Source organism: Epargyreus clarus, unplaced genomic scaffold, assembly GCF_041222505.1.
Source record: "Epargyreus clarus isolate Ecla_fem2 unplaced genomic scaffold, WU_Ecla_fem_2.2 ptg000016l, whole genome shotgun sequence".
NCBI classification, from domain to species: Eukaryota; Metazoa; Arthropoda; class Insecta; order Lepidoptera; family Hesperiidae; genus Epargyreus; species Epargyreus clarus.
This window is the reverse complement of record NW_027332224.1, coordinates 647,932-665,196: the sequence shown is the minus strand read 5'-3', so window position 1 is coordinate 665,196 and position 17,265 is coordinate 647,932. Positions and strand designations below refer to the sequence as shown.

General features: G+C 37.2%; 1 protein-coding gene across 1 annotated transcript; it reads left to right on the top strand.

The window, feature by feature from the left end:
- The first annotated feature begins 2,109 nt into the window (after positions 1 to 2,109).
- LOC140748473 (uncharacterized) lies at positions 2,110 to 17,196 on the top strand. The gene is made up of 12 exons (XM_073081286.1): positions 2,110 to 2,228; positions 2,659 to 2,740; positions 3,467 to 3,612; positions 4,568 to 4,671; positions 5,094 to 5,166; positions 6,072 to 6,203; positions 8,464 to 8,647; positions 9,010 to 9,151; positions 10,273 to 10,347; positions 10,956 to 10,983; positions 11,063 to 11,118; positions 11,417 to 17,196. Exons 3-12 carry the CDS (start codon positions 3,492 to 3,494, stop codon positions 17,126 to 17,128), a joined length of 6,627 nt encoding a protein of 2,208 aa, XP_072937387.1. The 5' UTR covers positions 2,110 to 2,228; positions 2,659 to 2,740; positions 3,467 to 3,491; the 3' UTR covers positions 17,129 to 17,196.
- Positions 17,197 to 17,265: the final 69 nt, after the last annotated feature.

The window sequence follows — 17,265 nt, the reverse complement described above, 5'->3', positions numbered from 1 at the left end:
CCCCGGGAAGGACGACGGTATGTGTGGTCGCACACCTCCGTAAACACCAGATGGTGTGGGAGGAGCCAAAACTGCTCCCCCAGGGCACAGCCCGATCGGGGCATTGCGCCTGGAGAACTCCGATTGTGTTCCCTCGGAGATCCCGGAGTTCTCCATCAAGCGTTGAGGACGACCACCGGGGGGGTTTTAGTGCGGTAAAAGTCCCACATAACCCGGCGTCGCTCCCACGTCGTCGGGTACCTTTTGAAGGTTTCCCCCTCGTAAACAAAAAAAAAAAAAAAAAAAGGTATGTTATGATAAAAAATAAAAGAAAATAATGGTACGGAACGCTCCACATGCGAGTTCGGCTTGCAATTGGCCAACTATTAGCCATTGGGTACGAAACCCTAAAAAGGCAATGGGCAGTCAGCTCAAAAAACCAACACCTATTTAGTATTTATTGGACACAAGGATACACTTCATTAAAATCAATTGAAATGTACATTAATATAAACTTTAGTGAGTTATGACCATGACCGGACATTGAGTGACAAAGACGATTTAATTAAATATAAGATGAAGATTTAGTATCTTTCTTATATTTAGTATCTTTATTTATTTTGAGCTGGAAGTATGTAGTTCTATGTCAAGGTTCAAATCCTAGGCACCTCTGATTTTTCAAAGTTATGTGCGTATTAGAAATTAATTATCACTTACTAAACGGTATGTGAATCTCAGAGGTTTGTAAAGCCTACCAATACGCACTTGGCCAGCGCGGTGGACTATGGCCTAACTCTCATTCTGAGAGGAGACCCGTGCCCAGCAGTGGGACAGTAATGGGTTGATGATGAAGTTTAGGTGGAAGAGTGTGGATGCCTAACTTACAAATGAGGTCCAAGTTAGTCTACAGGAGTGGTAGATTTGTGCTCTGTTCCAGGTATCCGAACGCTAACTTAGGAAAGGTTCTTTTCCGAGGCGTTCCAGCTTAGTCCTCAGGGGTAGCGGCGCATCTGTAGCCGACCTCAGGTAGGAATATCTAATCCCATCTGGGGTTGATTGCATATGTCCATGGGCGGCAGTATCCACTTACCATCAGTTGGACTGCATGCTCGTCTGCTACTCATATATTATAAAAATGAAGTATAATATAAAATGAAATAACGGTTCCAGAGATAGAGCCCTGTGATAGACGGACAGACAGCGGAGGCTTAGTAATAGGGTTCCGTTTTTTTATTTTAGGAACGGAACCCTAAAAAGCATGTTACTAAATTTTCTGAGAACCTAAAGTGGGGTAGAAAATTTACATTGCAATAATAAATGTAATTTTAAGTAGATTATATAAATAAATATTTAGTCAGCGACTAAATAAGCGTTTCAATCAATTGCCTGAACACTTCAGACTAAAAAAGATAGACAACCTCTCAAACAAAATGTTGAAATATACAAATTGTATCTATTTAGATATTAAAGGAACTATATTTTAGGTTGAAATTTTCCTGATAGTATGTGGTCACTGCCGTATGAACATTTTTTTTTTTATAATATAAGAGTAGCAGACGAGTCCACCTGATGGTAAGTGGCTACTGCCGCACATGGACATCTATAATCAACCCCAGATTGGATTGGATATTCCTACCTGAAGTCAGCCACAGATGCGCTGCTACCCCTGAGGACTAAGCTGGAACGCCTCGGAAAAATATGTCTCCCTTACCACACCCTTCAAACCGGAACACAGCAGCGCCTAACACTGCTTTTATTTGGTAGAAATAGGTGTGGCGATGGTGCCGCCGGAGTCGAACCACAAAGGGTTCGATACTCCACCAAAGGGTTCATACTATATACCACCTTCAAAAAGTTTTACCTACATGCTAAATTATTTAAAATATATTAAATACTACACTGATGCATACAATAATTATTATAATGTACACAGCTTTTCTTGTGCGATACAAGACAATATTTGCCGTGTTTTCATGGGTAGCATGATTTAGTATACCTACGCCTTTAGTAGCGCCATCTATTATTGGACGGAAGAAAGAAATTACAAAGTGTTTTATTTCCGCTTTGACCATAGAGTAACTTTTTATTCTAGAAGAATAAAAAGAAAATTCATCAAAATTGACGCCTGGCATTTAAGTCATTTGTAAATAATTAAATAATGGTATGAGTTATCGAAGTGAAATTTTAAAGTAATTTTTATAATTACAACAACAGACCTATAATTTTGATTAATTTCGGTTGACTAGAATGTGAGTTACTATTTTATTAGTTATTTAAGTAATTAATTAATAATTATATTTTTTTAATAATTTGTATGAGTAGCAGACAAGGGAGGGACACAGGAGGGTAAATGACTACTGCCGCTCATGGACATCTGTAATCAACCCCAGATAGTATTAGATATTTCTATCTGAGGTCGGCCACAGATGCGCCGCTACCCCTGAAGACTAAGCTGGAACGCCTCGGAAAAGTATGTCTCCCTTACCACACTTCAAACCAGAACACAGCAGCGCTTAACACTACTTTTAATATGCAGAAATAGGTGTGACGGTGATGCCATCGGAGTCGAACCACAAAGATTTCTACCACCTTCATTATACATTACACAGCAGTGACCTCAAATAAGTATTACTAACTTGTTCTTTTGCTAGTTGATTCCTTTTAAATCTGTTATTTCAGGCCAGTTCCTTGTGACGAGGAGTGGAAGGGCTGCTACAGGCCCGACTTGTGTTATCCCATCCTGAGGATTTTCAAAATGGCTGTAAGATTTTTTTTTTAAATCTTAGCCACCATGTCTAAAAAAACAAAATGAAACACTAATTAAATATAAAGTTTTGGATATTTCCAAAATTTCGCAACTAATTTTGTGATCGTACCTAATACGAAAGGAATAATATTTAGTTTATTCTTAAACAAGAGAATAGTGTTTAGTTATCTGTATAACCTTCCCGCGCAGCGTATGTCAGTAGCAACAGAATCCAACAGATTAGGAAAAATCCGAAAATTATTATAATGTTATGAAATTTCCGGCGAAACTTCAAACAAAACTACTAATTTTGTACGAAACTTCGAACGAAACTGTGAATTTCATGCGAAACTTCCCACGAAACTACGAATTTTATCCGAAATATCGGACGAAACTACGAATTTTATCCGAAACTTCGGACGAAACTACTAATTTTATCCGAATCTTCGGACGAAACTACTAATTTTATCAGAATCTTCGGACGAAACTACTAATTTTATCCGAAACTTCGAACGAAACTACGAATTTTGTCCGAAACTTTGGACCAAACTACTGAGACCGTATGCAACTTCCACCAAAACATTGCCACTAAGGATGAACTTAATGTCTAATGGCACATGTTACCCTTAGTTTAAGGTATTTCAAATAAGTAAATAAAACTACGTATTTAGTACTAAATTTCTGCAAACTGCAAAGACCCTTACGCGTAGTCCCTGACAATAATCCCCAAGCCACCCCCAGCACATCCCAATCCCCCACAACTGAGATGGAGGGCGACGGCGGCGTGGTGGCGGTGGTGCAGCGGCTGCAGGACGCCGGCCTGGCAGTCACGCTGCTGGCGAGGCGGTTTGCCGGATCCAGGGAACGGGCTACAATGGGTCTCCTGGGTAAGAAGTAGCTCGGAAGTTCTGATGCCGCCCTGTAGTTCCGGAACTAGAATAGGGCTACGATATCCCCTGCCTGTTGTAGGAGGCGACTAAAAGGGGGCTTCCTGGGTTACGAGCGGCGAGAGTGGGAGCTCGAACTGTCCAGTATGCTACCCCGGGAAGGACGGCGGTATGTGTGGTCGCATACCATCGTAATCACGAGATGTTGTGGGAGGAGCGAACGCTCCCTCAAGGCAGAGCCCGATCCGGACATCGCGCTTGGAGGACTCCGGTTGTTTCCGTCGGCGATCCCGGAGTTCTCCAACAAGCGCTGAGGACGGCCACCGGGGGGGTTTTAGTGCGATAAAAATCCCACATAACCCGGCGTAGCTCCCACGTAATCGGGTACCTTTTGAAGGTTTCCCCCTCGAAAAGCAAATAAAGGCTGTTCTGATGCTGTACGGTCACATGGGACATTTAGCTGTTGATTACAGATTAAGTTGAAACTAGGTAATCTTTATTTCAGATTTTTTTTTTAATATATCATAAGTGCACAAAATTACAAAATACAATAAGTAGTTCTTGCTGATCTTAAAATTAGTCTTTGTAATTTTAGTTACGTACTCGTATGATGAACCAACATGCGTAGCAATTGTAGATAATAACATTAAGTATCATAGCAACAGTCTTTATTACAGATTAAGACTCATGGGGGTCCTATATAATATAGGCTACAGATTCGTTGACAGATACCAAGAGGACTTTGTTTTATCCATTGTCCAATGACATCTCGAATCAACTCCAAGTGTGATGGCATCCTGAGGTCAATATTGCTTCTAAATATTCACTTGGAGTAGGTATCTCGTAAAAGTACTTTACCACATTCATCTTACCGCTGAAAATCCGCTTTATACTGCTGTTATTAAGAATCATTGAAGAGTTCCAGTACCTAACATTTAATATTTTGGACTAACAGGTATTAAAGGGCCAAGCCAAGCCTCCCAAACGGTGGTGGACACGGGAACGGAGACGGCATTTGGTCAAAATCTCAGGAATGCTGGACTCAGGACTAGTTATCAGGTAGAACTGGTACCACTAACACCATCAATTGATTTCCGAGACCCTGATAAGCACAGGTTTCCTTTTAGAGTGAGAAGATTATAGGCCACATGAATCTGGCCAAGTGCAGATTGGTACACTTTATACACCTTTTAGAAGTTTTGTATAGATCTATTGGGTATGTAGGTTTCTGTCTTCGGCTGTGTCCTCCAGGTTGCGGCGAGGACGGCCTTCGGGGGGTTTTAGTGGGTTAAAAACCCAAATAAGCCCTCAAACCATCCCCCTTACGTCAAATCCCTTCATAGGTTAGAGCACGTAATAATTAATATGTAATCCTTTCCTACGCATCAAAAGTGTGTCCCTGGGGTAATCCTAATTTCGCATCACTCGAATCAGTAATTAAGCAGTGAAATTGGCTAAATGAAGATTAATTTTTTTGTCAGATGGCGCATTGTAGACCGTCAGCATCGCCTGTTCGCCTTCCACAATATTCATCCCAATTTCATCAATTTAGAAGTTAGTAAAATTATCCTGTTTTTCTATTTTTATGAACTTGCTATGTTAGTATTTTTTTAATAACTTCCACTGAATCGATTGCACTAAGGAATACTTATCTGATTTTATGATAATGCAGTAATAGGATATAATTAAGCTGATTTGAAGGATTCAGATCCTGGCCATAACGCCTCAACTTAACATAACATCCATGTTTATCCACTGGCGGGTTAAATTTACCGCCAGTAGACTGTTCAAATTTTGCAACGCCTCGACCTATTAAGTAAATCTTAATTCAATAACCCATTTTTGGTCTGTCCATATGAGAAACAATCGCAGCCAAAATAAATCGACTACTTGCCGCCCCAGCGAGAATAGGTTGAAAAGATAAAATAGTGTCTTTTTGATTATTTTTTTTTATATATAATATAGGAGTAGGAGACGAGCATGCAGTCCACCTGTTGGTAAGTGGCTACAGCCGCCCATGGACATCTGTAATCAACCCCAGATAGGATAAGATATTCCTATCTAAGGTCGGCCACAGATGCGCCGCTACCCCTGAGGACTAAGCTGGAACGCCTCGGAAAAGTCTGTCTCCCTTACCACACCCTTCAAACCGGTACACAGCAGCGCCTAGCACGGCTGTTATTAGGCAGAAATAGGTGTGGCGGTGGTGCCGCCGGAGTCGAACCACAAAGGGTTCTACCACGTTAAACTAAAATAGTTTCTGAAAATTGGCAAAAAGAACTGTTTAAAATTTACTTGCCGCCCCACAATTTAGCGGCCTAGGGTCCAATCTACACTCTATCGGTAAATCCTCGCTGCTTTTATAAGTAATGTTGGATTAATCTCGTTAAAAATCAATCGTTTTACTTATATTCTGAGTTAAATAAAAGCTATATCTTTCCATATTCTTATCGTAAAAGGTTACACATCAAGATCGCACGATGAAGAAGCATTCGTGGATTCACTACGGAAGTATCCATACATATCCCCGAACAGAAGCAGGTCAGCTGATTTGATCGAGAGGATGATATCGTATACACAGAACAAAAATAGTAAGCAGTTTTCTTTACTAACATGGATTACGAACTTACGAACATAGATTAGTAAAGAATCGACATGCAAATGTAACCAGTTTTTACAATTGAAATTGTCACTGTCAACTATTTTCGTGTTTCAAAAATATTTAAAAGAATTTAGTTTTTAGATCATTTACGAATGAAATGATATTTCTCCGCACTTTTTCTTCGGTTTGGTGTTTTTGCACCACTTAACTGCACATGTCGGCATTGTTCCGCGTAAATTACACCATGACAGCCATTGAATGGCTGACACATTTGTCAGCCTTTTAAGCCATTTAATGGCTTCCTTTATTTACAAGGCGGTGAGATATCTATACTTATACAGGGTGAATCTCCATAAAGTGCACATATTGAAACAGGTAAAATTAAACCGCATTTTGTCGACAAAAAACATAAACAAAATAATAAAAAAAAAATTTTTTGGGTTTTACGACCTTTTGAAGTTTTTTTTTGGATTTGTGCACCTAAAGTAAATAAATCGCTATTACTTTTGAACTAAAAGAGTTATCATGTTCAAACAAAAATTACAATGAATGCCAATTATAGGCCGTACTGATCCATGAAAAAAAAGAAACAAAAAAGTTTATCTTCCCAGAAAAAAATAGTCAGATTAGTGTGAAAAAAGTATTTTTTTAGGTTAAATTTCAGTAATCGTGAATTTCCTCAAAATAATCTAGGCTTTTTATTTTATTTTTATTATTTAATGTAATTCTACGTCGTATTAGCTTTCAAACACTAAAAAAAGCATGCCTCTAACTTAAGTATAAAGTTTCCTACGAGCGCTTAAACAAAGGCAGTTTTTAAGGGTGTTGGTAATAAATAACATTTTTAATACAAACTAGTGTGTTTTTTTAAATTATTAAAGATTTATTTTATTACTGTTTTATCACTTTAATATCGTCAAAAATAAGAAACTACCATGAATTTACCATTGAAACATATTTTTGATAGTTTTCTTTGTTTATATTTTGGACATCTAATTATGGGTCGGACTATACCAGTTTTATTAGGGCGCACGTGCGTCGCGTCATGAGTATCTTTTTTGAAACGTTCCTAGCAAACTTTATACTTGAGTTAGAGGCGTGGTTTTTTTAAGTGTTTGAAAGCTAATACGACGTAGAATTGCATTAAACAATAATAAAAAAAATAAAATGCCTAGATTATTTAGAGGAAATTGATGATTACTGAAAATTTTACCTAAAAAAAGTGCTTTTTTGCACTAATCTGACATTTTTTTCCTGGGAAGATGATTTTTTTTGTTTTTTTTTTTCATGGATCAGTACGGCCTATCATTGGCAATCATTGTTATTTTTGTTTGAACCTGATAACCCTCTTAGTTTAAAAGTTATAGCGATTTATTTACTTCAGGTGCACAATTCCCAAAAAAAAATTCAAAAGGTCGTAAAACCCAAAAAAAAATTTTTTTTATTTTTTTTATATTTTTTTTGTCGACAAAATGCGGTTTAATTTTACCTGTTTCAATATGTGCACTTTATGGAGATTCACCCTGTATATGGTATAGAATTAAATTTCACATCCTATGTTAACTGGTTAATTTTGTTTAATATGGAAGTAAGAAACTAGTATGCTCCACCTGATAGTAAATCACTGCCATCTGTAATCAACCCCAGATAAGGATTCAAAGGGGAAAATAGGAATAGAAATAGACAGACCTTTTTACTGACTTTTCATTATAATCATAATAATAAATTTGTCTTAAGACCCATTGTATCTTATTTAGCAAATAAATATTATGATTATGATTAACTTTCGAAGATTGGATGCTTATATTTAATAATAATAATAATAATAATAACGTTTATTCACGAATATATTTCTTATTATATGAAGTACTTTTTCGCCACTAAAGCTTGGTAGCTTACCTTCAGCTAGGTTTTTACCTAAATACGTGAAAAGACCTGAATTACCACTTGACGCAACAGTCGAAGTCCAGATCTGGTAGTTAATAGAAGATATCAGGAGTTACTTGCCGAAAATGCATGATATAAAGTTAGGATAAAACTACTTAGCAAAAATCCGCTATCAATCTATTCCCTCGGTGGCAAACAATGTCAGACAGAGATGGAAATTATTTTGTTAATTAACATTTAAGATTTCTATAATAAGAACTGTTTGCCAGTTCACAAAATTTTGATTTTCGGTTTTCCTTATTATAGGTATTATTTAATTTTGAATGAAGACGATGATAATAGAAAATTTTATATTCTTCCAGGTTCGAAATATTCAAAATCAAGAAGCGCAAAATCCCTCCCATCTAAAGAAGGAGCGGAGCGCATCCCATCAGATGAGATACCGACCAGAGACAGCGGTATCGGTACAGACGAGATCAGACCTAACTTTGGTTACAAACGAGATGTGGAGTTGATGCCAGTTCCCACTTGCAAACGGAAATCTAGGTAAAAACGTGTATTTTTAAAGATTTAGTACATTGATGTCGTAAACGAGTTAAACGAAAAATGAAAGAATATAAAAGTAGCAGACGAGCATGCAGTCCATCTGATGGTACGTGGCTACCGTCACCCATGGACATCTGTAATCAACTCTAGATAGGATTAGATATTCCAACCTGAGGTCGGCTACATACGCCGCCACCTCTGAGGACTAAGTTGGAATGGATAAGTATGTATTACCACACCCTTCAAATCAGAGTACAGCAGCGCTTAACACTGCTGTTATAATAGAAATAGTTTGGTAGTGGTGCCGCCGGAGTCGAACCACAGAATAACCTCTTAATAATAATAATACTCTTTCATTACAGATGTGATAATCAAATCGGAATGTTCGATTACTTGGGTGGTAGAAAAGACAAGAAGCTGAAAGGGTCAGAAGTGAGATATCTGACCAGTATGAAGCAGTGCTTGAAGGAAAGACTCAAGCAGATGTGTGACGATAGTTCTGCGGTAAAGTACTCAGTATCTTTTTCTTTTATGTAATAAATTCTTGGTGTAAGGAAGATTTTGTTTGTGACAAGTATATATAGTATGTAAAGATGGGTTAATCAAATTAAACTTCTTACTTATTTGGCGGCGGGAGATCTCCCTGTGGGCTAGGTAATCTTGTTCGTGTCCCTGTAGTACTAGGATCACGGGCTCATAGGATCATAGGGCTACGGTATCCCCTGCCTGACGTAGGAGGCGACTAAAAGGGGGCTTCCGGGGTTGCGGGCAGCAAGAGTGGGAGCTCGAGCCATCCAGCAAGCGACCCCGGAAAGGACGGCGGTAGGTATGGTCGCATACCGTCGTAAACACCAGATGGTGTTGAGAGCGCCTGGGCTCACCTGAGCGGAGCCTGATGGGGCAACTCCTAATGTAATCTTGTTCGGACAGCGGCCGTGCTCCGACAGTCTCAGTTCGAAGCTTGTATAAGTACACGATGTTGAGAAAACTTCGATAGTGTGATTCAGAATACTCGTAGCGCCATCCCTTGATGTATAGCGGGAACTCGACACACTCAGTTATTTTGAGATATAGGTATTAGGAAGACTAGTGGTAAATAAATAAATGCTATAAATAAATACTAAAAATAATAGATACTAAAAATACGTTTTATATTTATAATTAAATAAGTGTTAAATTTTAAATAAGCATTGGATCACGATTTTTGTCAAAAAGAGGAACGAATGATATTTTTAAGTTTGTTGGCCATAGTTGCGTAGAATACAAAATGTTTCAAATTTATTTAAGTATTTTTCTTAAATGGATTCTTGTAATAATTATTTTGATCGCTTATAAAACTTGAATACGTGATTCACGTGAGTAACGCCATCTTTTGGGAATATGAAAAGGTTATTTTAATGCGTTTTAATATAATTACAAGCTTTATATTAGCTTCACTTGTATGTTTGTCAGTGAGTAACTCCGTTTTTCAGTAGAAAGAGATCAACATACATCCTTATCATACCCTGCATGTATGAAAGAATGAAATAGAATACCGCAAGCTTTTTAGTCGATTTAATCATAAAAGCGTGTTTTTTTAGTTTTTTAAACTATATTTATTATTTTGTTTTATGATTATTTTACAGACAGTTTGTTCGAAGATGCAAAGTCGATACATTCAGCATAGGAGACAATACCACAGGTCGGACACTTCGCCGAAGGTACAAAAAATGTCTAAAATTATTTAGTTCTCACTTGAAAACAGTAATGCCTATAAATAGCGTATTTTTGTTGAAAAAATATGAAAATGTTATATTAAGTTTTACAAATAAATGCCTGGATAATAGAGCCATGATTTGTATTTTTCAAACGTTTTGTAAAAAAATCGGTTGTCTGTAAAGTCGGTTTAGTGACGATAGTTGAACGTGACAACGTCATAAGAAAATACTGATGGAATGGTTGCATTTTTAAACTATCCACGCGGACGTATCGCTCACTCATGTAGGAGAGAGACAGATGTCGAACGCTGCCGAACGCGGAGGCCGATTGTGCCTCTTTGTCGCTCATTCCGCGCTCTCGCTTACACTTCAAGCCTTAAATGGAACGCTTCAGAGCGAGGTAACGCCGCAAGAGTCATGTTTTTTGGTGCGTGCAGCCAGCTCCATCGAATTATAAGACGTTGTCACGTCAAAATGAGACCTAGCTAGAACGACTTATCGCCCCCAAAATTCTCTGTATACTTACTAAATTTTATTAAAATCATTGTCGTTTAAAGATATTAATGTATTTCGATTAAGATATTAATATATTTTATGTTTAATTTTTCCAGTGCCCAGATTGCAAAAAGAAAAGTCAAGGTAAAGTAGTGACTTAAAAACGTAAAATAAAATAACATCGTCAGTTAACTAAATAAAATTTTACTTTATAACATTTCAGCGTCTTCGCCATCTGGTATTCAAAGTCTGGCGGGTACATCCAAGGATAGATCAAAGGTACAAATTTACAAAGGTACATTTACGTAGGTGGTAGAACTCTTTTATAGTTTTGTGGTCCACACATATTTCTGCCTCATAACATCAGTGTTAAACGCTGCTGTGTTCTGGTTTGAAGGGTGTGGTAAGGGAGACAGACTTTTCCGAGACGATCCAGTTTAGTCTTCAGGAGTAGCGAGGTATCAGTGGCCGACCTCAGATAGAACTCTAATCCTACCTAGGGTTGATTACAGATGTCCATGGGCGGTAGTAGCCACTTATCATCCTTCTCCTATATTATAAAAAAACTTACTTCCAGGAAAACCGTACATCGTTCAAGAACCACAAAGCTTGTTTCTGCGACCGACCGGGACCCTGCGACTGCGCTACCTCCTCGCGATCCATTCAAATAACATCAGATAATACATACAAACCATGCCCAGCTTCTAAATCTACTTGCCCGTACGAATGTAATAAGATTGATGATGTTGATGAGCAAAAGTTAGAAGAAGTCATCCTTGATTGGGTACAAGAGTTACCGGTTTACGCTAGCTTCAGTACAGTAGATAGATTGAGTAGGGAAGAAATAATAAATGAGCTTATTAATACATTAGAACGCTTACAAAAAGATGAAAAGTTTTTGGAAAAAGCTGAGCAAGAAATCAAAAAGTGTCTCAAAGTTTTACCAATGTGGCATCCGGAGAACAAGCAGGACCAAGAACGGTTTGAAAATCAATTAGCGAATAGTCTTATGGATAGATTAAAGAATTTAAAAAGCGGCGAAAGTAAATTTGAAGATGAAATCTCCAAATGGCTTAATGGTGTACGATTTACACGTAATGTTTATAAAAGGAAAATAGCTCGTGATTTAAATGATAAGATTAAATTAGTAGCAGCAAGTAGGCCTTCAAGTGACCATCAATATAAAGAAGCTTTAAAATCTGTTATAGTTAATGCCCTTAATGAGTTACCAATTGAAGTCAGTGGTTGTAGAGGTTCATTTATAAACGACTTAGCTGATAAACTAGTTGATAATTTAACTTCAATGCCACTTGACCAATCTTCCAAGTCAGATTTGAAAAATCATTTATTAGATTGGGTGAAAAATATTCCAGAATTTTCTAGAAATGGACAATTAAGCACTGAAGATTATGCATTAATAAATGATTTAGTCACAAAACTAAATCATTTGCAAAATCAGGGAGGTGATAATGAAAAACAAATGCATAATGAAATAACGAATTGGTTGAACTCTGTCGAAGAGAAAAAGAATTGTCGGATCGATCGTAAAACAAAACAGTTATTAACAAACCAACTTTTGGAAAAATTGAAACCACCTTCCGTAAAGGATATTGTAAAAAAATGGTTTGACGGCCTCCCAGATGTCTTTGGAGTAGATATATTAGACTACAAAGCTGATATTGAAATATTAGGTGCAAAATTGGAAGAGCTGGAGAAAACTGAAGATGATGAAGAGAGACAGAGTAGTATGCGGAAGGAAATTTTGAATTGGTTAAAGAATTTACAGAAAAAAAGAGGGAAATATATCGATAGTGGAACCGAACAAAATTTAGTCAATAAACTAACAAGCATGATGAGGAATAAATCCAAAACAGCAAAAGATGCCGATGGTGAAAGTGATTTGATCACGCAAAAGATTTGGGATTGGCTGAAATCTCAACCAGAATTTCAGCATGACATTGCTTCTAATTACAGGAATATGGTTACAGACCTTTCAGAAAATCTACAAGATATAATTGTTCAAAAAGGTGAACTTAGCAAAAATGACGCGAAGGTGGTCTTATCGAATTGGTTTGAAAAATTGTCCCAAAAACATGGCTTGAACATAGATACGAAAAGGCGAAAAATGTTGGAAGATCAAATTTTAAGTAGCATTAGTTCTTCAAAAAGACGAATCTGGGAGAAACCTAAAAGTATTCTCAAAACAGTTAAGAAAGAAGTAGATAGTCTACTAGACGATCCAGAAATCAAACTTAAAGAAAATGATAGGGTACGCGTAAAAGACCAAATCACTAAAGTTTTAACAAGAGACTGGAATGCTATACATTCTACACAAACAGACAAACCTTTATCAGAAATTATGGCCATACTGAGAAATGAAAGTAATTTGCCTGAAGACAAAATAAAAAGTTTAGCACAAGATTTGATCGATAAAGTTAAAGATGCCCCCTTGTCTAACTTAGTGGACACAGTTCAAGAACCTCTTATATTAGACAGGCCTTTAAAAGAAAAACTACGAAGTAAAGTCGATAATATTATAAAAACATTACCTATTAAAAACAAAAGAGAACTTGTAGACACAATAACTAATACTTTAGAACGAAACTATAAAGACGGCGATGAAAGTACTTACGAAGTAATATTTGATGCGTTAAAAAATGAGAATTTAAGCGAAAACGAAGCTGCAGACCTGACTGACAAAATTCTCGACATGTCTAATACATTTAGACAGGAAGTAAGTCAATCGGGTCACGGTACAACATATTCAAGTTACGATTCCATGGAGTCTCTGTGGGTTCAGAAACAAATGTTTATGCAGAGATTAGAACGAGAGATTACTGACTTTATGGAGAAGGTTCTTAACGAAAGCAGCTCATTCTTTAGAGATCAATCAGTTCCAGGGGATGATACAACAAATCAATACAATGAATTCAAAATGCCTCCACTCAAGACTTCGACCCCACGATCAAGTATTGATGCCGTGAAAAAAGAAGAACCAAAGGGTGCAAAATTAACAGCTGTACATATAAACGTGGAAATGGATGGCAGACAACCAAGCAAAGGCGAAAGTGAATATAAAAATCAAATTCAAGGAAAGATTAGAATGTGGATCGGTACTTTAGAACTAGATAGCAAAATAGATGATAAATATAAAGATGATATGGCCAATGATATCGCTAATGATATTATTGATAGACAAAGGTACATACAACTGTCTAAGCTAAAAACCTCAAGTCAAGAAGAACTGGAACATCTCAAATATCAGGTCTTTAAATGGACCAGCAAATTGCCGAATCAAAATGGCTTAACTACAAGTGCATCTAAAATAAAAGTGTTGATGAAATCTTTAGAAGTTGCTAAAGTACCTAATTTGGTACAAACAGACAAACAAGACGCTGCGACAGATAATATTAATACGAGTCAAGATACGAATGAATTTGGAGAAAATATGTTCATTGCTATATTGAACTGGGTAAGTAAAATGCCTTCATTGAAACTCAAAAAATCTCAGGAGAAACATATAGATGACTTAATTAATGAGCTTGCCAAAAACCTTAAAAATATATTAAGTATAGACCCTAACAATCAAGAAACGGATGTAGAAGCTGCGTGTAAAGATGAAATTGTGATATTTTTAAGGAAATTAAGCCCTGAGCAGTGGATGACTGACGATTCAATTCAAAATACTGCAAATGACCTATTAAATCACTTGAAAAGCTTTCAATTTTTCGTTGTTGTTGTAGAACGATTAAAAGACGTGTCGAAGGACACTGACAATGACTTGAAAAAAAAGGAAGCGATAAAAAAAGCAGTTCACAACTGGTGCAGAAAGTTACCACTTAAGAAAGGCACCACTTATGATGATATAAAAGAAATTGTAGACAAATTAGCCGACGCCATCTCTCGATATTTATTGATAACAGACATTGACAATTTAAATACGTTTATGGACGACATTTTGAGTTATCTCAAACAACTACCACTACAGTTCGATAAGGAAGATTTCAAAAGGTTGCCAGAGTTTACTGAAAAGTTAATAGAAACGTTGAAAGATGTTTTAAATGATAAAGACAAATATAGCAATGCATCAAAAGATTCGTCTATCCGGAGACAAAAGAAAGCTGTTGAAGTAATGTACGACAATATACAAAGTTGGTGTGAAAACCTTCCGATAGATCTAGGTAATACAAGTGAAGACATCGAAAAAGCCAAAGCGATAAAACAAAATATTGCAAGTAAATTGATTAAGAAAATTGGTGAATTAAATTTAGATCCAGAGGTCTTTCATGATGACTTTTTATATGAAGATGTCCTCAAAGATGAAATAGACGAAATATTAGATACATTGCCTAAAACTTCAAAACTTAATGAAATTTTACCAAAATTAAAGGAAGATTTAGTTAAAAACATCGTGAAAGCTAAGGAAGGGATGAAAGATGAAATAGCGGGTTACGCTTATAAGCAAAAGTTAAGAGATGCCATTTCTAAAACGCTATCAAATGTAGGCCTTTCTATAGAAGAGTCTTCATTTGAAATTCTCAAAGACAATCTAGCGGATGCATTCATTAGCTTGCATTACGTAGCTGATGACACAGAACTTAAAAGAAAATTTAAGGACAAATTATTCAATGAAGTAAGCAGGTTTTGTAACGATTATTTAAAGCGTCACCCCTCTGCTCCCATAAATGCTTCTCAATTAAATAGAGATCTATACGAGGCTTTGAAGAAAGTTCCAATGCCTAAAGACGAATCAATGCGACGAGAAGTTGAACAGATCAGAATGAAGGACGTCCTCGCTGATTGGTTCAAAGAATTACCCTTAGAAGATACTCCATCACATACACAAGAAAATAAAATAATATCTGTCCTAGCGAAGCGGTTACATGAAATAGAAAAAGAAGCGGAATTCGATCCCAATGTTGATACGGACGAAATAATGCAAAACGAAATATCTAAGTGGCTGAAAAAATTTAACCTCAAATTTAAAGGCAACACTAATACAGAAACTGTGGCTAAAAAACTGATCAGTAAGCTAAAAGACAGTAAAGATTCGCGGAAATTAGACGAAACGACTACTAGGAAATCAATAAACTATGCTGATTTGACAGGCGACTTCGAAGAAGGAACGTTTTTCCAACCTTCAAGGGCGGAAAATGAAGGTAATTTAACTGGAACGATGACAACGGGAAGAAATCCTTCAATACAACAAAACACCGTTACTAATACTGTGAAGCAGTTCGCGGCGTATTACCCATCCAATGGCTTAAGCGCTGAGGACAGAGCGCATTTACAACGGATTAAGGACAGAGCACCGTTAGAACGAACCATTTTAAGGCCTGACGATCATAAAGATGCCGCGGTTAGTCCACCACCCATACCTGCTTCCATCCAGACGGAGATACAACCAAATAATTTCGTATTCCAGAAAGTTTCCCAAAACGCAAGTATACAAACTTTGCCACGTGAAGAACAGCCACCTCCGATGACGCCACAAGTCATAGTTAAGGAGTATTACTGGGATTCCACTCGGTCTCCACCCATGCAACATTCTGGCTCGATACTATCATGCTCACGGCCATCAGCAACTCCTGTGAATAATACAAAGCAGCAGGATAAAACAACTCAAAATACTTCACATGTGATAACCGCGTCTCAGACGCTGCCTTTACCCACAACGTCCAAAGGTACGATTACCCAAAAAGCTTCAATCAAACAGGCGGCTGAAGCTCAAGCACAGACTTCAACTCAGACTGTAACGAACCAAATAGTAAGACAAGAAATTTCGTCAGCTAACATAGAACAAGCTCATTATAACCCAGATGATAACTTATACTTGAATATGAAGAAAAAGGCGAATATATGTCAATCTAGACCTTGCCCTGCCAGACTGGAATTACCCAGTAATATGACCCCCGAAGCTGGCACTAGCAGAGTTTTCCAAGACATTCAGCAAACAATTGGACAACGAAACGATGGTCCTAACTGCAGAACAGATTGCCGGTCAGGGACACATGTTAATGAAGACACGTGGGACGCTCCCGATCACATATGCCACCAGCCTTGCTTCCGACGCCGCGTTTATCAGACACCAACAATAAAAGAACCAGAGAACCTGCCTAAACGTAAGAGAAGGAATCAGCAATGCAGTTGCAAGAACCACACACAACCCAAATGCACAATACGTCCTTCGGATATGTCCTGTCAGTATCATAAGCCACTGAAATACTGTACGAAATGCTGGGACGGCTTCTGTCCACATCCTAGCTATTTATATTTCAAACGAGACTGATAAATCGATACTGGTATTCTGTGATTTTTGAGTGTTGTTTTAAGGTTTTTGAATAAATGTTTTAAGTGTAACAATATCTTTAATTTGAATAATTAAAAGTTCATCAAAACTAGACCAACAGGTTAATATAACAATTG